Raw genomic sequence first — 17870 nt, 5'->3', positions numbered from 1 at the left:
CAGACCTGTTATCTGTATTAGCTAATTTGAGACCTGGTGGTGGGATATCCATGTACAGTAATGTATTAATTATGTAGTTGCTGTGATCCTTTATAAACCTAATTTTCTTTTCCATCTTTCACCTCTAGCAATTAGTTTTTAGCACTACATTAAGGCGCTTGAGATGGCAGAGCAATGTATCTAGTTTTCCCAAACTAGGTTTTTGTTTTAAATTTGTAAGATTATACAAATGGTGATTGGGTCTGCAGAAGATTAGTTCATTCAGAATTTTTCTGTCAGGTGTTTATTATTTGCTTGTTGAGTGTCTATGTTGCTAGAGATAGTAATGGACTCATTCAGCAAATAGGCCTGGAATAGATAGCTCTTCTAATGAAATGTGAGTTCTAGGGGTTTGAAGGGGTATGTGGCAGGAGAGTAGTCAAGGTTTGAATTATATTGAAATTTCAGGACTGGCTAGGGGTTCACAGATACATTGCCAGATAGCATCAAGGGCTCTTTTTGAGTTGCCTGCTACCAGGCAATCTAGGTATAGGAATAAAGAGGGTAGACATACTCATTCAGGACTGAGGTTTGCTCTTTGGGTATAATGAAAGGATATCAGAGCCAGAAATTAAGGCTTTGGAGCTAGAGAGTGACTGAAGTCATGGATATGAGATTTAAGCTGGTGAAGACAGGAATAGTTGGGAAAAAATACTGGGAATGTGGTTCCAAGATTTCAAAGAAGTTAAAGAGCAGGTTTTATTTGTATAAGGGAATGTGAAATTAGTATTGGGGAGGGGGGTTGATTTTTGGAGAAAATGAATATCACTTTTATTTTTCACATGTACGTATAGAAACAACTGATATGAAAAACTCAGGATTGATTCAGATAAGAATCAGAATACCAGCTTGTTTCTGATAGAGCTGTTTGAAGTGGGTTTGCTAATACTTCACCTCTGTTTTAAATATGCTTACTTGAAATCTGGGTAACGGCAGACTTTCCTTCACAGGGGTAGGGAGTTGCTACTACAGGGAGGAGAAGAGCAGAGAAGAGAGAAGGGATAAAACAATTCTGCCTTTTCCCCCAAACTCAGAAATCAGAGAAGGTCATGCCTCTATTCCTAGGGAAGAGGAAAGGGAAGGGGCAGAAAAGTAGGGATTATTTTTCTAATGGAAATTCTTCCACATGGAGGCAAATAGACTAGGGATTAACTGGAAGGAAAGATTGTGATACATAATGGGATTTGTACATTTAATATCAGATTTATAGGCAATTCATTAAAATACTTGAGAAACTTATGTTTTCACTAAGTTAATAATGTTCATTTTGTCATAGGCTTCAACCCATGAGGAAAAAGAAAGGGTCAGATACTTTCATGATGATGATAATTTAAGTCTAAATGATTTAGTCAAGAATGAGAAGATGGGAACAGCAGAAAATCAGAACAGACTTTTTATGAGAATGGCATCTAAGGTAAGATATATTCCTAGGATACCTTTGAATTTTGAGAAGCTGGTTACTCAGTAATGATCTATGTTTTAGGCTGAGCTAGTTCTTTGTAATCTTGATTTATTACATTAAAACCTGTGTAAAACATATTAGGGACATGCATTTTGGAATTGATTTGATTGGGAAATATATATTTAGGATTTAATTTGTTTTTAATTAATAAACTCTGATTTAGTTTTTTAATATATTCCATGAAAATTTTAATTATATATTTGATCTACCATTTTAAGGGAAAGTTTTGGGCCAGAATTTTATGTGCAGCTAGCCTGTTTTATCTTTTTTTTTAAAAAAATATATATTTTATTGATTTTATTACAGAGAGGAAGGGAGAGGGATAGAGAGTTAGAAACATCGATGAGAGAGAAACATCGATCAGCTGCCTCTTGCACACTCCCTACTGGGTATGTGCCTGCAAGCAAGGTACATGCCCTTGACCAGAATCGAACCTGGGACCCTTGAGTCCACAGGCTGACACTCTATCCACTGAGCCAAACCGGTCAGGGCTAGCCTGTTTTATCTTAATGTTCCTCCAATTCTTCATAATTGTGCCAGAGGAGTATATTTGGTGTAATATATTATAGATTATAGAGAAGACATCTTGGAATAATCTTGTCTATTTATATGAAAATTTTCTATTTACATGAAAACGTATATTAGTACATAATTATGGGTAGTAGGATAAATTTTTGTTTCAAGTAGTGTCTTTTTGTTGCAGTTTCTTGTATTATAATTATTACCAAACACTACCATTAAAATTCTTACATAAAAGAGAAGCATAACCCTGGCTGGGTTGCTCCGTTGGTTGAAGCACCGTCGCATACACCAAAACATTTCTGGTTTGATTTACGGCCAGGGTGTATACTTAGGTTGTGGGTTCATTCCCCATGTCAGGGTGGGTATGGGAGGAAACCCATTGGTGTTTCTCTATCACATCGATATTTCTTTTTCTCTCTCTCTTCCTCTCGCTTAAAAAAAAAATTTAGTAAAAACATATCCTCTGGTGAGGATTGAAAAATAAAGAGAGAAATATTTAAACTTAGCTCTATAACAGGGTTTGACCCCACTGGAAAAATTCAGTTCACTGCCTATATTTGCAAATAAAGTTTTATTGTAACACAACTATGCACATTTGTTTATACATAGTCTACATTTGTTTACACTCTATAATGGCCCGGTTGAATAGCTGTGACAGACACTTTAATAGCAGACAAAGCTGGTAATATTTACTATCTGGTCCTTTACAGAAAAAATTTGCTCATCCCTGCTTTCTGATACCTGTGCTTTGTGATGTTAGAAGTTTGAACTAGGTATTTAAAGGACATGAGGGAGACTTTGTACTATACCTTTTCAGACTTAAAAAAAAAGATTGAACATATTACCTGGTGAAAAAAAGTAACTTAATGAAAACTAGAGTGGAGGTAACCAAGGTATCTGAGTGTGTACTGTATATGTCTGTGTGTGTGTGTGTGTGTGGGGGTGTGTAAAACAAACTAGGGTTTAAATAGAAATGGTCATTCTTCCCATTACCAAGAATTGTGTGGGGAGCTTACATTTAGCACATGAGGATCATTTTCTCTTTATTTTGGAGTAAGTACTAGAAATCGTATAGGATCTGGAAATTCAGTGTGTAAAGAAGGATATAAAACTAAAGAATATTCAGTTCTAGAAAGGGACTTGACTAATCTTGCTTAACCTTTCACAAATTTCCCTGATGGTGAAACTAAGACTCTGAGATAATGAAATGGCTTATGCAAAGCTAAGTAACTTTTCCAAGTTCCCATAACTAATGATTTGCAAAAGCCGGCACCATAAGCCTCAACTGTTAACTCCAGGGTCAGCTTTTTTTCATTAAACAGTACTGCCTTTCAAATGACTCAGGTTAATAAATGGTTGTTGATTGTTGCCTAAATTTAATTGTTTTTGTACAATTTCCATGTGTCATTTGTTGGTATTTGGGGATAAGTGGTATGTGCTTTGCTCTTTCTTAAAATACATTCCTTGACTTCAACATTCTTTAAATATAAACTTTTCCATTTAAAATCTAATATGTCAGTGTTTCCTTGGCAACGTAAACTTGGGCACATCTTCGTGAGATCTATATACATCTTTCCTCATTAATTTTGTTAGCACTGTGGGCAGTAATTTTATACTTTTTGTACTGATAGTGCGGTAAAAATGGACTGGAGGGGAAGGAAAATGGAAGGTACAAGAAAAGGAAGAGAAAGACTTAAAGTAATTAGGGTTTTATCTTAAACTGTAAGAAAACAAGATTTTACTTTCTAATAAAAGATGGCTTGTATTTCTATTGATAGTTTTATTTTTCTGAATTTGTGTCATTCAAGGCTTGATATATTTTCTTATGGAAGTAGTCTTTAAAATTTACAAACTACATATTTTCATAAAGAACCTAAATCCTTTATTTTCAATTAACTGAAATATTAATAACAAATCTTGAGAGATTAAGTGACACACCTTTCTTGAAAGCATAATTACACAAAAGTAAGGAATTTCAAAATTGCCATCTTCTTTCGTTGCTTCAATTCTCTTATAACCATTCTATTCTCAGAATTTGAGGGGTTGGAATTAGAAGGACAGTTTCAGTTTCGATAAAAATTTTGAGTAAAAAATTGTTATAAAAGTTGAAATACTTTTGTAAGAATTGGACTACAATTTCTATTTCATTGTTGGCACTCTTTGTGTAATAATGCAATATTCCTTAACTAGATTTGTTACAAATCATTGTTCTGCATAATGCTAAAAAAGCTTTCAATTTTCATATAATGTTTCTTTTAAAAATATGTTTTTATTGAATTTTAGGGAGAGAAAGAGAAACATTGATGAGAGAGAAACATCGTCAATTGATTGCCTCCTGCATGCCTCCTTTTGGGGATTGAGCCCGAAACCCAAGTATGTGCCCTGACTGGGAATCAAATCTTGATCTCTTGATTCCTGGGTCGACACTCAACCATTGAGCCACACTAGCTTGGCTAATTTTTCTTAGTATCGTATTATTTTTTTTTTATAAGATGCCAGTTATAATTCAGGTGTTTTTTTTTACTTAGACATCAGAATAGGAAAACAAATTAGTTTTCATGGTTAGAAGACATTTAACATTTTTGTATACTTGGCATTTAACCATTAATTCACTAACATCTTCAGTTTCCAAACTTTCATTTGGAAACTGCTAAATTAAACGGAATCCAAGTAATGATATAACTTCCTAATTCACATGATCGTCATTATAATTAATGAATACAAAAGAACTTTCTTTGGTGTGATAATGTGATCATAATCCCTCTGGGACAGAGTTTCTCAGCTGTGACATTATGGGTATTTTGGGCTGGCTAACTCTGTTGTGGGAGGACTCTGTCTATTGTAGAATATTTAGCAACATCCCTGGCCTCTACCCAGTAGATACCAGTAGCATCCACATCCACCCCACATTGTGACAACCAAAAATGTCTCCAGGTATTTCCAGATGTCCCCCCAGTGGAGAATACTACTCTAACAGAGAATAATAACTACTGTTTTTTGAGGTCTTGGTATATGTCAGGCTCTTTATATACATTAATGCTTATAATTATCTGACAGCATTGGTATTAACCCCATTTAATAAACAAAAACAGATGCTCAGAGATATTCAGTAGTTTGCCTTACCCCTTTCCTGAACCTGGTTCATTTTCCAAGTTTTTCCTTTATCAGTAGATGGTGCTACTATCTAGCCTACGTCAGAAAGTTAAGATGTTTCAGCGATGCCTCTCTTTCCCTCATTTTTCACATCAAATCTGTCACCAATCTTGTCCTCCCCCTACTCCTAATCACTCTGCTTCTCTTCATTCCCACTGCTACACCAGGTCTATGAAAAGAGCCTGGTAACTGGTTTGCTGGCATTTCTTCTTATCTTTTACTAGTTCTTTCTTAACTGTACCTCACTCACTAAAGGCAGACTAAACCTCCACCCCCCCACAACTCCCCAATGTATATCTGATCCTTTGGCCTCTATGTTAAGACATTTCGAATGGCATTTGGTTGCAATAAGGTTAAAGACCAGATCCTTGTTAAAGGCCTAACAAGACCTTGAATGGTCTGCTCTCTTCCTCTCCAGCCTCATCTTGAACTTTGTTTTCTTTGCTTTGCTTCCTCTGTTCCAGCCATGCTTTCACTCAGTTCCTCAAATATGCTTTATTTTCCGCTGCCACAAACAGGTTACACATGCTGTTTCTGCTATACCACCTTCTATCTAGTTGACTCTATTCATATATATCTCACCTTTATCATTATTCTTTCAGGGAAGCCTTTTTCATCTCTCTGCATATATCATTCCCTCTATTAGGATCTCAAATTGCCATCACCGCTCTAACTCGACTTTTCTACTGAGCAACCCTTTAGTAAGTCTGTCTTCCCACTACTGTATAGGTTCTATATTTTTGGGACTATGTCTGCTTTTGCTTACTATTGTAACTTAGCTATCACAGCGGTTCTCAACCTTTTTAATGCTGTGACCCTTTAATATAGTTCCTCATGTTGTGGTGACCCCCAACCATAAAATTATTTACATTGCTACTTCATAACTGTAATTTTGCTACCGTTATGAATCGTAATGTAAATATCTGTGCTTTCCGATGGTCTTAGGCGACCCTGCTAGTGGTTTTCAACTTGTGGGTTGCGACCCACAGGTTGAGAACCACTGCTGTAGAGCCTAAGACCATCAGAAAACAGATATTTACATTACGATTCATAACGGTAGCAAAATTACAGTTATGAAGTAGCAACGTAAATAATTTTATGGTTGGGGGTCACCACAACATGAGGAACTGTATTAAAGGGTTGGGGCATTGCGAAGGTTGAGAACCACTGCATTAGAGTCCTTAGCATTTAAGAGCATTAAATAAATATTTGCTGTCCAGAATCACATACTTGAGACTTGAAGTTGAAGACAAAATTACTTTTTTCACTACTGTACTAACTTGCATAGAAAATTAAGATATTTTCTGTTTCTCTCAATACTTCCTGTTGTTTTGATTTTGCAACAATATTACTTTAAAAACGAGCACAATCTTTTATCTCTTAACATTGTTGACCTTTTAATTCTCAACCTTTTCCACATTTCTAGAACTTTCAATGTGGTTATAACACTGAACTGCTGAGAAAAAGTTATTCAGGTCTTATCAGAGGGTATGGTCATAGGGATAGTCAGATGATGGGACAACTTTCTGGAATGTGTGGGTAATTTATAGTACACAGAATCAAGAATTGATATATATGTTTTTAAATTTCAAAATTAGTGATGATATTTTTGGAAGCTCAAATGCTTAATAGCCTGATGAGAATATCCTATACAATAAAAGCCCAGCGACTGAAACGGCGGAACAGCCAGAATGACCAGAGACCAGAATGACCACGGCCCCTCACCCTGGCAGGCCGTCCCCCAGCGAGCAGTTAGGGGCGATCAGGCAGGCAGGTGAGCAGTTAGGGGCGATCAGGGAGGCAGGCAGAGGCGGTTAGGGGCGATCAGGGAGGCAGGCAGAGGCGGTTAGGGGTGATTAGGCAGGCACAGTGCCTAGGGGTGATCAGGCAGGCAGAGGCAGTTAGGGGTGATCAGGCAGGCAGAGGGAGTTAGGGGTGATCAGGCAGGCAGGCAGAGTGGTTAGGGGCGATTAGGCAGGCCGAGGCGGTTAGGGGCAGGCAGGCAGAGCAGTTAGGGGTGATCAGGCAGGAAGGCGAGCAGTTAGGGGCATCAGGCAGGCAAACACAGTGGTTGGATCTAACCTCTAAGAGAAGGTAATGGGGAAAATGCATATAATTAGAGGGTGAAGATTCAGTTACATTAAAAAGTGCATATTCTTCTCCTACTAATATATTTTTAGATAAGTACCTATTAGATATTTATGCTCTCTTGGATAAGTATCTTAACACAATTTGGTTATGATTATGCTGGATGAAATTTAAGTTTTCTTCAAATTCTCTATTCTGCTTCAAAGACTATTATAAGTATACCTTTGCTGGGTTTTAAAGATGGGTTTCTTAAGTGAGAGAGGCACGCTTCAGTTTTAGAATTTGATTCACCTATGTTTGGTTCCTCTCTCTATCCATTAATATGTGTGTGACTTTGATTGTTACTTAGTCTCTCTCAGGCTCAGCTTTGTATGACAATACAAAGGAGAATGACAATTCTCTGTTGCAGGGATGTTTGGATGGGCGAGTACTCAAAGTTTTTATTAATACCTAGCACATAGTTGATCATTGTTATGAAAAAGATCAGTTCCGATATTTTTCAAAATGTATGTTATGGTGGAGATATAGTCTGAAGTTAAAATAATAATTTGTAAGTTAGGGCAGTTTACATAAATAGGTAAACCTGAAAGAATAAAGAGACATACAAGGATTAATATGGAGAAAAAGAGATAAAAATAAGTTCCTGGTATGGACAAGAAAGCTAATGTGCTCTGGGAAATACCTAACTAATAATCGTTTTGCCTGATTCTCTCAATGACATTTTAGAAATTTTCTCCTGTTTATATTTTGTTTCATTTTCTCTAGTTTTTAAGGTAGAAGTTGACATCATTGATTTGAGGCCTTTTTTGTTTTCTAATATAGGTGTTTAGTGCTTTAATTGTCCCTGGGAATCCTGCTTTAGCAACATCCCACATATTCTCATATGTTGTATTTTTTTCCAGTTTAAAATACTTTCTAGTTTTCTTTTTGTTGTTGTTGTTGATCAGTGGGTTATTCAGAAGTATGCTATTTAGTGTCCAAATAGTTGGCAATTTTCCAAAAATCTTTGTTACGAATTCTAATTTAACTCCATTGTGTTCAGTGTACATATTTTATGTTACTTGAATCCTTTTAAATTTATTGAGACCGTGTTACAGCCAAGAATGTTATCAGTCTTGGTAAATGTTCTTTGTGCACTTGAATGTGTATCCTGCTGATGTTTGATAGAATTTCTATCAGTGTCAGGTTTATAGTTTATTCAAGTTGGTAGTTTAGTTAAGTCTTCAATATGCTTAGTGATTTTCTACTTGTTCCATAAATTTTTGAAACAGTGGTATTTAAATTTCTAACTATAGTTATGGATTTTTCTATTTCTCCTGCAGTTCTATCAAGTTTTGCTTCATATATTTTGAAACTGTTATTAGGTTCATGCACTTCAGGATTATTGTGTCCTCTTGATGGTCTGACTCTTTTATCACCATGAAATGCCCTTTATCCTTCACAATGTTGTTTGCTTTGAAATCTACTTTCTCTGACATGAATAGAGCCACTTCAGCTTTCTTCAAATCTTTTTTTTTTTTTTTAGATATGTTTTTATTGACTTCAGAGAGAGGAAGGGAGTAGGAGAGATAGAAACATCAGTGATGAGAGAGAATCATTGATCAGCTGTCTCCTGCACTTCCCCTACTAGGGATATAGCCTGAAACCCAGGCATGTGCCCTGACAGGGAATGGAATGGTGTCCTCCATGTTCATGGGTTGACACTCAACCACTGAACCACACCGACCAGGCTTATATCTTTTAAAATACCTGCTGAGATTCAAGCATCTTGCAATTGGTTTGAGTTGATAAAAGGTGGTTCTCTTTTTGGTACTTAGTAGACTAAGTAGAACTTAGAACTGAGTCTAAGGGAAGTAAAACTACAAGTTAATGAGCAATTATGATACAGTGTGGTCATCATAAGACTGATGGGAGTACAGTACTGGAGTTGCTTAGAAGATCTAGGAAAGTAATTACATGGAGGTGACAACGACATCTAAGCCTCAGATTGAAATATGAGTAGGAGTACAGTGGCAAAACTGGTCAGAGAGTGATCCGTGCAAAGCCTGAACACAGCAGGACTTTGCAGACTGAAATTAGAGTGGCTAGCAGGGGTCCTCAAACTTTTTAAACAGGGGGCCAGTTCACTGTCCCTCAGACCGTTGGAGGGCCGGACTATAGTTTTTAAAAAAAACTATGAACAAATTCCTATGCGCACTGCGGGCCCGGGACGAGTCGGCTGCTAAGCAGGACAGGCAGCGGCACCCGCCGGGCCGGATAAATGTCCTCGGCGGGCCGGGGCCGTAGTTTGAGGACCCCTGGGCTAGAGCATAGAGTTTGCGTAGGGATGTGATCAGATGTGACTGGAGAGGTTATCAATTCCATATCACAGAGGTTTGTAATGGTAATGGTGGCTCACTTTTATGAGTCCTTACTGTGTACTAGGCATGTATTGTGAAGATTAAGTGAGGTAAACCTACTAGATAGATAATATTGTTACAACCATTGTAAAAAGGAAATAACGCATAGACAGAGCAAAGACAGGCAGTAGAATTTTACTATGGTCATTCTGACTGTAGAGGTCAAGCTTTTAACCATTGTGCCTTTCTGTGTCTATGATTTAGTACGCCAAACCAGAGTTTGAACTTGATTTTGTTCACAGTGCAGAGCACTTGGAGGATTTTAATCAGGGACATAAGTAAAATTTGTGTTTTGTGTTAAAAGCATCACCCTGGGTACAGTTTATGTTAGGGGAGATGTGGAGAAGGCACCTAGAGATATAGTTGAAAAATGTTTTATGTTCTATATAGATTATATGCTAATTTTAAAGTGAAAGTGGTTCTCTGTGGTTCAGTTTCTTCATTTATTAAATAGAAATGAGAATGGTTCCCTCTTCATCCTATCTAATAAAGAGGGAATATGCTAATTGACCATCACTCTGTCACAAAGATGGCTGCACCCACAGCTGAGGCCAAGTTCCCATAAGGAGCCTTAACGAGCAATCAGCAGGGACCTGAGGCTACACCCTCCCCCACCCCCGTGGCTCTTGACAGGGGACCTCAGGCCATGCCCCCCACCCAGCGGGCCTTGACAGGGGACCTCAAGGTGCACCCCCAGTGCTGGGGTGGGGGAACTCAGGCCACGCCCCTGCTCAGTGGGGCTTGACAGGGCACCTGAGGCTGTGCCCCCCTGCCGGTGGGGCTTGATGGGGGACCTGAGGCTATGCCCCCCTCCCGGTGCTGGACCGGGGGACCTGAGGCTGTGCCCCCCCACCTGGCGGGGCTTGATGGGGGACCTCAGGCCATGCCCACCACCCAGCGGGACTTGACAGGGGATCTCAGGCCATGCCCCCCCGTCCTGGTGCTAGACCAGGGGACCTGAGGCTACGCCCCCTGCCCAGCAGGGCTTGACAAGGGTGGGACTGGCCGGGTCTGGATCTAGCCCAATGTGGGGGGCCGGCTGGGTCTGGGTCTCACGTGATTTTGAGGCGCATGTGGGTGGGCAGGGACTTCACTCTGGGTCCCGTGGTGAGCCCCAGTCTCTGACAGGAGGAAAGTTTTCATATACATTTTACTAATTTTCTTTCATCTCTGACACTTCTATTATAGAGAAAGGGCAAATAGCAATATTAAATTATTTATAATTAATCCCCTTTTAATGTGCATGAATTTCGTGCACCGGGCCACTAGTAGGAGTACAAAACAATGAAATTCATAGAATTGCACATAGTAATTATTCAGTAAACTTTAGCTGTGATGATGATATGATGATGATGATGGATTGACCCTTGAAGGTCAAGCTTAAATTTTAATCATTTTTTTTTTTCTCCTTTTTAAAAAAATGTGTTTTATCATAGAACTTGATAAAACACTTACATTGTTTTATCATAGAACAAATATGACTTAAGTATGCTCCAGTACAATAAAATCTTAACTACAACCTTCTACTTCCCACTACTGTTGTTTTGGTTTTTCAGTTTATGGGAAAAACAGATGGAGACTATTATACTCTGGATGATATGTTTGTCTCCAAAGCAGCTGAAAAAGAGCATTTTGGTGAAGAAGCAGAGAACCAGAGGAAAAAAGCTATTGCTGAACACCGGAGTCTTGCTGCACAAATGGAAAGGTGTCTGTATTGTTTTGACAGCTCTCAGTTTCCCAAGCACCTTATTGTTGCAATAGGTATTAAGGTAAGAAATATACAATTTATTGTTCTAAGGAAATGATTTAGTGGTATATGTAGATTGCCTCTTTCTTCATACTCTTATAAGATTCCTAAGGAATCTGTCTTCTCTTATTCTATGTTTCAGATATTTTTCTTTTCTAGGGTCCCATGACCCGTGATTTTTAAAGTCTTTTTTACAACAAGTGTAAATATTTAAATGACATGAAACTTGCATTTTGCATGATTCTGCTCTTTAGAGAGGCAGCATTGGGTAGTGGTTAAGGCCCTAGACCAGGGGTGGGCAAACTTTTTGACTCGAGGGCCACAATGGGTTCTTAAACTGGACCGGAGGGCCGGAACAAAAGCATGGATGGAGTGTTTGTGTGAACTAATATAAATTCAAAGTAAAGGAGCGGAGGGGAGAGCAAGAGAACCCTCCGCTCTTTCGGCTCCGCAGGCCGGATAGAACAGCCAAACGGGCCGGATCCGGCCCGCGGGCCGTAGTTTGCCCATGGCTGCCCTGGACTGTGGAGCTAGACTATGTGAATTCAAATTCTGGCTCTGCCATTATCTTGTGTCTGACTTTGTTTTTATGATTGACACTTGGTTCTCCGTATTAAAATCCACCTCAGAGATAATCTAAAATAGCTTCTTCTTTCCTTTCTCATAGAACCCATTTATTTCTTCATAGAATATCTCATAATTTGAAGAAGTTTACTGTATTTTGTTTTATTTGTTTATTGAATATCTTCCCCAAGAGTCTGTAAGTTCCATGAGGATATAGATAATTTATTCATCATTGTATGCCAAGCATGCCTATTTACAGCCACTTATTTCAATAAATTTAATAATCACTTATTTAATAGTAACTAATAAGAGTCGCTTATTTCAATAAATATTTGGTGGTTTAATTCTTATATTAAGTAAATCATTATTATATACCTGATATATGTATGCCAGATCCTAATTACTCACTGGGGAAAATTGAGACTCAGATATATTATGGAGCTTGTTTTTCTAGTGAAATAGGAAAGAAAATAAAGTAATAATTTCCCTGATTTAAGAAAGTATTATCATGTAGCAGATTAAGTGAGAAAATGGGATAAAATTATGGGAAGTATTTTTTGAGAAGGTGGTCTAGAAGGCTTCTCTGAGGAGGTATTTTGTAAAGATATGAAAGATGAGAAGTTGCAAGCAACATGAAAATACATAAGAGTGAATACTGCTTCAGGAAGGGGCATCGGTGAGTGCAAGCTTTGCGGAAGAAATGAATTTCACATTCATGAAACAGAAAGCCTAGTGTAGCTAGAGTGGAGTGAGTGAGAGAAGGCGATGGGAGAGGAAGTTGAATGGATGAATGCTAGTTTTAGGAAATTCTAGTTTGGGGAACATACATACACATTTTTCTTAATTAATTTGTTTATTTTGTAAACACACACACACAAACACATACACACAAACACACTCCTGTGTATCCAATGGCTTTTCCATTCCAACTCTAGTCTTTAATATCTTTAGATCATTAAGACAGTCAATGTATCCTTCTTTTTCTTCTCCTTTCTTTCCCTCCATACTTTATGGGAAAGGTAAATGTAAAAGTTCCATTCAAAATTTAGTCAATTAAAAATATCCACTTTAACCAGTTACTGGTATTAATTTTTCTAAGTTCTTTTCCAGACTTTTACCTAAGCATTTACATTTTTAAATTATGACATTGTGTACAAATTTTTTATTCTCCTTTAGTCTTATCCCTACCTTTAAAAAATGTAAGCATAAATTAAACATGGAGTACCATTTAACTCCTTCCTCCAGTGTTTTAGGGGAACTTGGGTTTGTTTTCAGTGACTTCATTTCCTGCTGCATGAAGACAGGCTGGGCCCAGGGAAGCACAGTGTGCAGACCTTAACAGTTACTTTGCTCTTAAGCAGAAATGCTAAATAGTATTTCAAAGCAATTCAGTAATTCTCACTCAGCTTGAATTTCTAATATTTAAAGTTAATGTCTTATATCCAACTATATTAATTAAACTATATTGGTACTCTTAGACTCAGACAGTTAGATAATGATCTGGTCATCCACTGTCCCTGCCTTCTCTTTCCTTTTTGTAAAATAAAAGTCCTCTAGCCACCTTTCTCTCTTAACACTTTGCTTTACTTTTTAAAAAAAATCGACTTTATTTTTTTATTTTATTTTACTTTCTACTGTTGTTGTTTTGCAATTTTAGAGTGATAGAAAAACTGAAAAGGTAGTACAGAGTTCCATATAATTCATACCCAGTTTTCTCTGTTAATACATCTTATGTCAGTATAGTAAATTTTTTAGAATTAATGAATCACTACTGATACTGATTTTAATTGTGAATATGGTCCTTTCTCAGCAGTTTTAACAATTTGCATTATTTTATTAAAGAAAACAAACAATGAATAAATATTGTCTGCCATACAAAATATTTCTAGCTAAAGCCTAACAAAAAATAACAGAAAAATGTGATCAAGCGACTATGCAGAATATTATTGATGCTCCTCATGAATACCTTTTGCTCACTATTATACATACTCATTGACCTTTTATTTTTATTATTGTTTTTATCCTCACCTGAGGATCTGTTTATTGATTTTATAGAGAGGGAGAGGGAGAGGGAGAGAGAGACAGAGAGAGAAATGTGAGAGAGAAACATGGATTAGTTGCCTCCTGTCCTAGGAATCAAACTCGCAACCTAGGTATGTGCCCTGACCAGGAATCGAACTTGCAACCTTTCTGGTGTATGGGGAGCAATGCTTCAACCAACTGAGCCACTTGGCCGGGGCCTATTAACCCTTTCTAAAAAATGATAGTTTATAATGGAAAAGTAGCTCCAGCTTGTAGCTAATACATGTATGTAAATAAATAGAACTTAGCCAGAGAAGTACAGCCACTCAGGGGCTATTTCCATTCTCTCTTAGTTGGGTGAATTCTCCTTTCTCAGCCAATGAGAGAAAGGCCTAAATTAGTAAGTGTTAGTTAGACATTTCTGCTATTACCAGGCCTGTATTTTTTTTTTTTTGCAAAATTATACCAAGGTCTTTTTCAGATCAAGGATAAAGTGTCTTTCATTCTACCCTTGGGTAAGCTTAATCTTTGATGTATAACAGTTAAAACTGAGACTTATGCTATTAATTTCCAGTTAATTAAAAGCTATCTTGCCATTTGACTCAGTGATCCCACTTCTAGGAATATATCCTAAGAAACCCAAACACCAATCGGAAAGAATATATGCACCCTCTGTTCATAGCAGCACAATCTATAATAGCTAAGATCTGGAAATAGCCCAAGTGCCCATCAGTAGATGTGTGGATAAAAAAGCTGTGATACATTTATACTATGGAATACTATGCAGCAGTAAAAAAAAGAGACAGCATGAAGGGACCTGGAGAGTATTATGCTAAGTGAAATAAGCCAGTCAGAGAAAGACAAGTATCACATGATCTCACTCATATGTGGAATCTAATGAACAAAATAAACTGATGAACAAAATAGATCCAGAGACAAAGAAGCATAGGACATACTGCTGAATATCAGAGGGAAGGTGGAGGAGTATGGGACGGTGGGCAGTGATCAACCAAAGAACTTGGATGCATATATGCATAACTCATGGACACAGACAATAGGGGGTAAAAGCCTGGGGTAGGGAGGCGGGGGCAGGCTAGAAGGGGTCAATGGAGGAAAAAAGCAGACATATGTAATACTTTCAATAATAAAGATTTAGTTTTAAAAACAAAAGCCATCTTTGTGGCTTTTAAAATATTTTAAAAATATTAAATGTTTTAAAAAATATTAAATATATTGCTTATAGGCAAGTATACTTTATTAAATGTTAGCTGTATTTCCCTAGTAAGGGTCCATCTGTTGCAACTGAGAATAGATAGCAATAACATTTCATGTTTGCAATTTTTCCCCCCATAGGTTTATTTATGTTTACCCAACTTTCGATCTCTTACGGAGGGTCACTGCCTGATAGTCCCTCTGCAGCACCACAGAGCCGCTACCTTATTGGATGAAGACATCTGGGAGGAAATTCAGGTCAGCATGATAATGTTCATTATCATTGTAATACTTATGAACAATTTTTACAAACTATTCTGATAAATCTCAACAAGTTTTATACCTTCATCCAATGATTTTTAACTTTCTGATCTTGTGCATATTCCTTATGTAATACATACTTTGGAAGCTTTTTACCTTCTTAAAATTTATTTATTGATTTGAGAGAGAGAGAGGAAGGGAGAGACAGAGAGAAAGAAACATCAATTTGTTGTTCTACTTATTGATGCATTCATTAGTTGATTTTTGTATGAGCCCTGACCTGGGATTGAATCTGCAACCTGGTGTATTAGGATGGCATTCTAATCAACTGAGCTATCCAGCCAGGGCCATATTTTAAAAGTTAAAAAAAAAATTTTTTTAATTGAGATACATTGACATATAACATTAGTTTCAGGTGTTCAACTGATTTTTACTTTAAAAAAGTCAGTGTAAGGTTTTTAGTTTGTGCATTTGTAAAACATGAGATAATCATGCTTACCACAGTAAGCTAATAAATTATAGCCAAAAGGAAAGATATTCTTAGATAATGAAAAATAAATTTTGAAAGTTAGGTGCTTATATTCAGCAGTTGTTTTATTTTTCTGTAATGGAACTGTCTGTCTCTGCTGTTGTGATTTTTGTGGGGATTTGTTACCAGCTTTAATTTTTGCACTTTTCCCTTTATAACCTGGCCCAGAGTTTGGATTCAGGGACGCTGTGTATGCGTCATGGGACTTTAAGAAATTGAAAGGCACAATAGTATGGTTGAAATTACTGCTGAATTATTTCAAGACCTCATAATCGCCAAGAAAGAAAGAATGAAAACTCTTGTCTTCTTAATACCTAACCACTGTCTAGGGATACAGGGACTTGTACTTAGAAAAATGTGAAAATGGTTAGTCTTCAAAAGAGACTATATACTAGTCTAGTCTTTCGTGATGCCAGTAAAGATGCCAAAAGAGGAGATATTTTAACTGCATTGAATGAAATTCAAGTCTCTTTCTCCCTGGAATATTTAAGTTTATGCTGGGAAAGTTAAAGGACAGACTGTTTTAATGCATCTATGGCCAAGCAAGGCTAAGAATGTAGACTAACATATTTGATGTGGAAATTTATTTGTTTTCCTAGTAGTGGATGCCAATGCAATAAATAATTTCAAGTGAAAAGTATGCAAATTCAGTTTTCAGAATTATTTTGGGACTTTTATGAAGTGCTTTTAAAAAGTATATATATTTCTCAGCCCATGTGGCTCAGGGGATTGAGCGTTGTCCCATGCACGAAGAGGTCGCCGGTTCAATTCCTGGCCATGGCACATGCCCAGGTTATGGGCTCCAGCCCCAGTGGAGCTTTATAGGAGGGAGCTGATGGATGTTTCTCTGTCATCGATGTTTCTATCTCTCTCTCCATCTCCCTTCCTCTCTCTCTAAAATCAATTTTTTAAAAAAAAAGAATGAAAAAAGTGGTACTCATATAAAACAAAACAATTATATATCAAAACTGATTTTATTTAGAACAAAATACAGTGCCAGAAAGATTTTAGGTAATACAGGAATCAAGTCTGTGTGTTTTATATTTCTGTAAGAAATTAAGCTACTTTATGAAACACATTGAGGTAGATAAAGAAGGAATTTATTCAGTACAACATATACTGAGTACATGAGTATAAGATAATCCCAAGTGTCATGAGAAATGCAGAGACAAATGCATTCATTAATTCTGCCCAAAGGTATGGCATATTCTAGTACAGGTTACATTATAGTTTAGCAGATTTTGTAAGCCATGTGAATTACAGAATATTGAGTGAGGGAAGAAAAACCAAATTGTTTCATACAAATAATGTGTGTGTGTGTGTGATAAAAAGAAAAATTGTTAAAAGTTGGAAATTGCTGTAAGATAGTAAATGAATAAAATACCTGAATTCTAGCTTATTTAAAGAAATGTAGCTTTTTAATATTTTTTTACTTCCAAATATGTATAAAAACTCAAATTATACCCTGGTGAATATTCATATGGCCATTCACCTCTTTTAGAGAATATATTTTAAAAAATGATTAGACCTAGCAAAATATATTGTTTGCAGCCCAGCCTGCATGGCTCAGTGGTTGAGCATCAATCTATGAACCAGGAGGTCAAGGTTTGATTCCCGGTCAGGGCACATGCCCAGGTTGTGGGCTCCATCCCCAGTGTGGGGTGTGCAGGAAGCAACTGATCAATGATTCTCTCTCATATTGATGTTTCTCTCTCTCTCCCCCCCCCTTTCCCTTCTTCTCTGAAATCAGTAAAAATATTAAAAAATATATATGTATATATATTGTTTGCAAATACAGGAGCCATTTCTTTCAAGTAACTTTTTCACCATCCTCTAGTAACATTTAAATTTAATCTTAGATTTTATATTTAA

The 17870-nt window shown here is 37.0% G+C and overlaps 1 protein-coding gene across 1 annotated transcript in view; it reads left to right on the top strand.

Moving 5' to 3' along the window:
* The window catches only part of CWF19L2 (CWF19 like cell cycle control factor 2), a 109607-nt gene that overhangs the window by 71251 nt on the left and 20486 nt on the right, over positions 1–17870 (top strand). Inside the window, exons 12-14 of the mRNA XM_080687708.1 lie at positions 1316–1453; positions 11220–11432; positions 15350–15466. Of these exons, the coding sequence (XP_080543834.1) occupies positions 1316–1453; positions 11220–11432; positions 15350–15466 (468 nt within the window). The remainder of the gene's footprint in view (positions 1–1315; positions 1454–11219; positions 11433–15349; positions 15467–17870) is intronic.

The sequence above is a fragment of the Plecotus auritus genome (genome assembly GCF_963455305.1).
Source record: "Plecotus auritus genome assembly, chromosome: 9".
NCBI classification, from domain to species: Eukaryota; Metazoa; Chordata; class Mammalia; order Chiroptera; family Vespertilionidae; genus Plecotus; species Plecotus auritus.
This window is presented reverse-complemented; position numbering and strand designations above follow the sequence as displayed.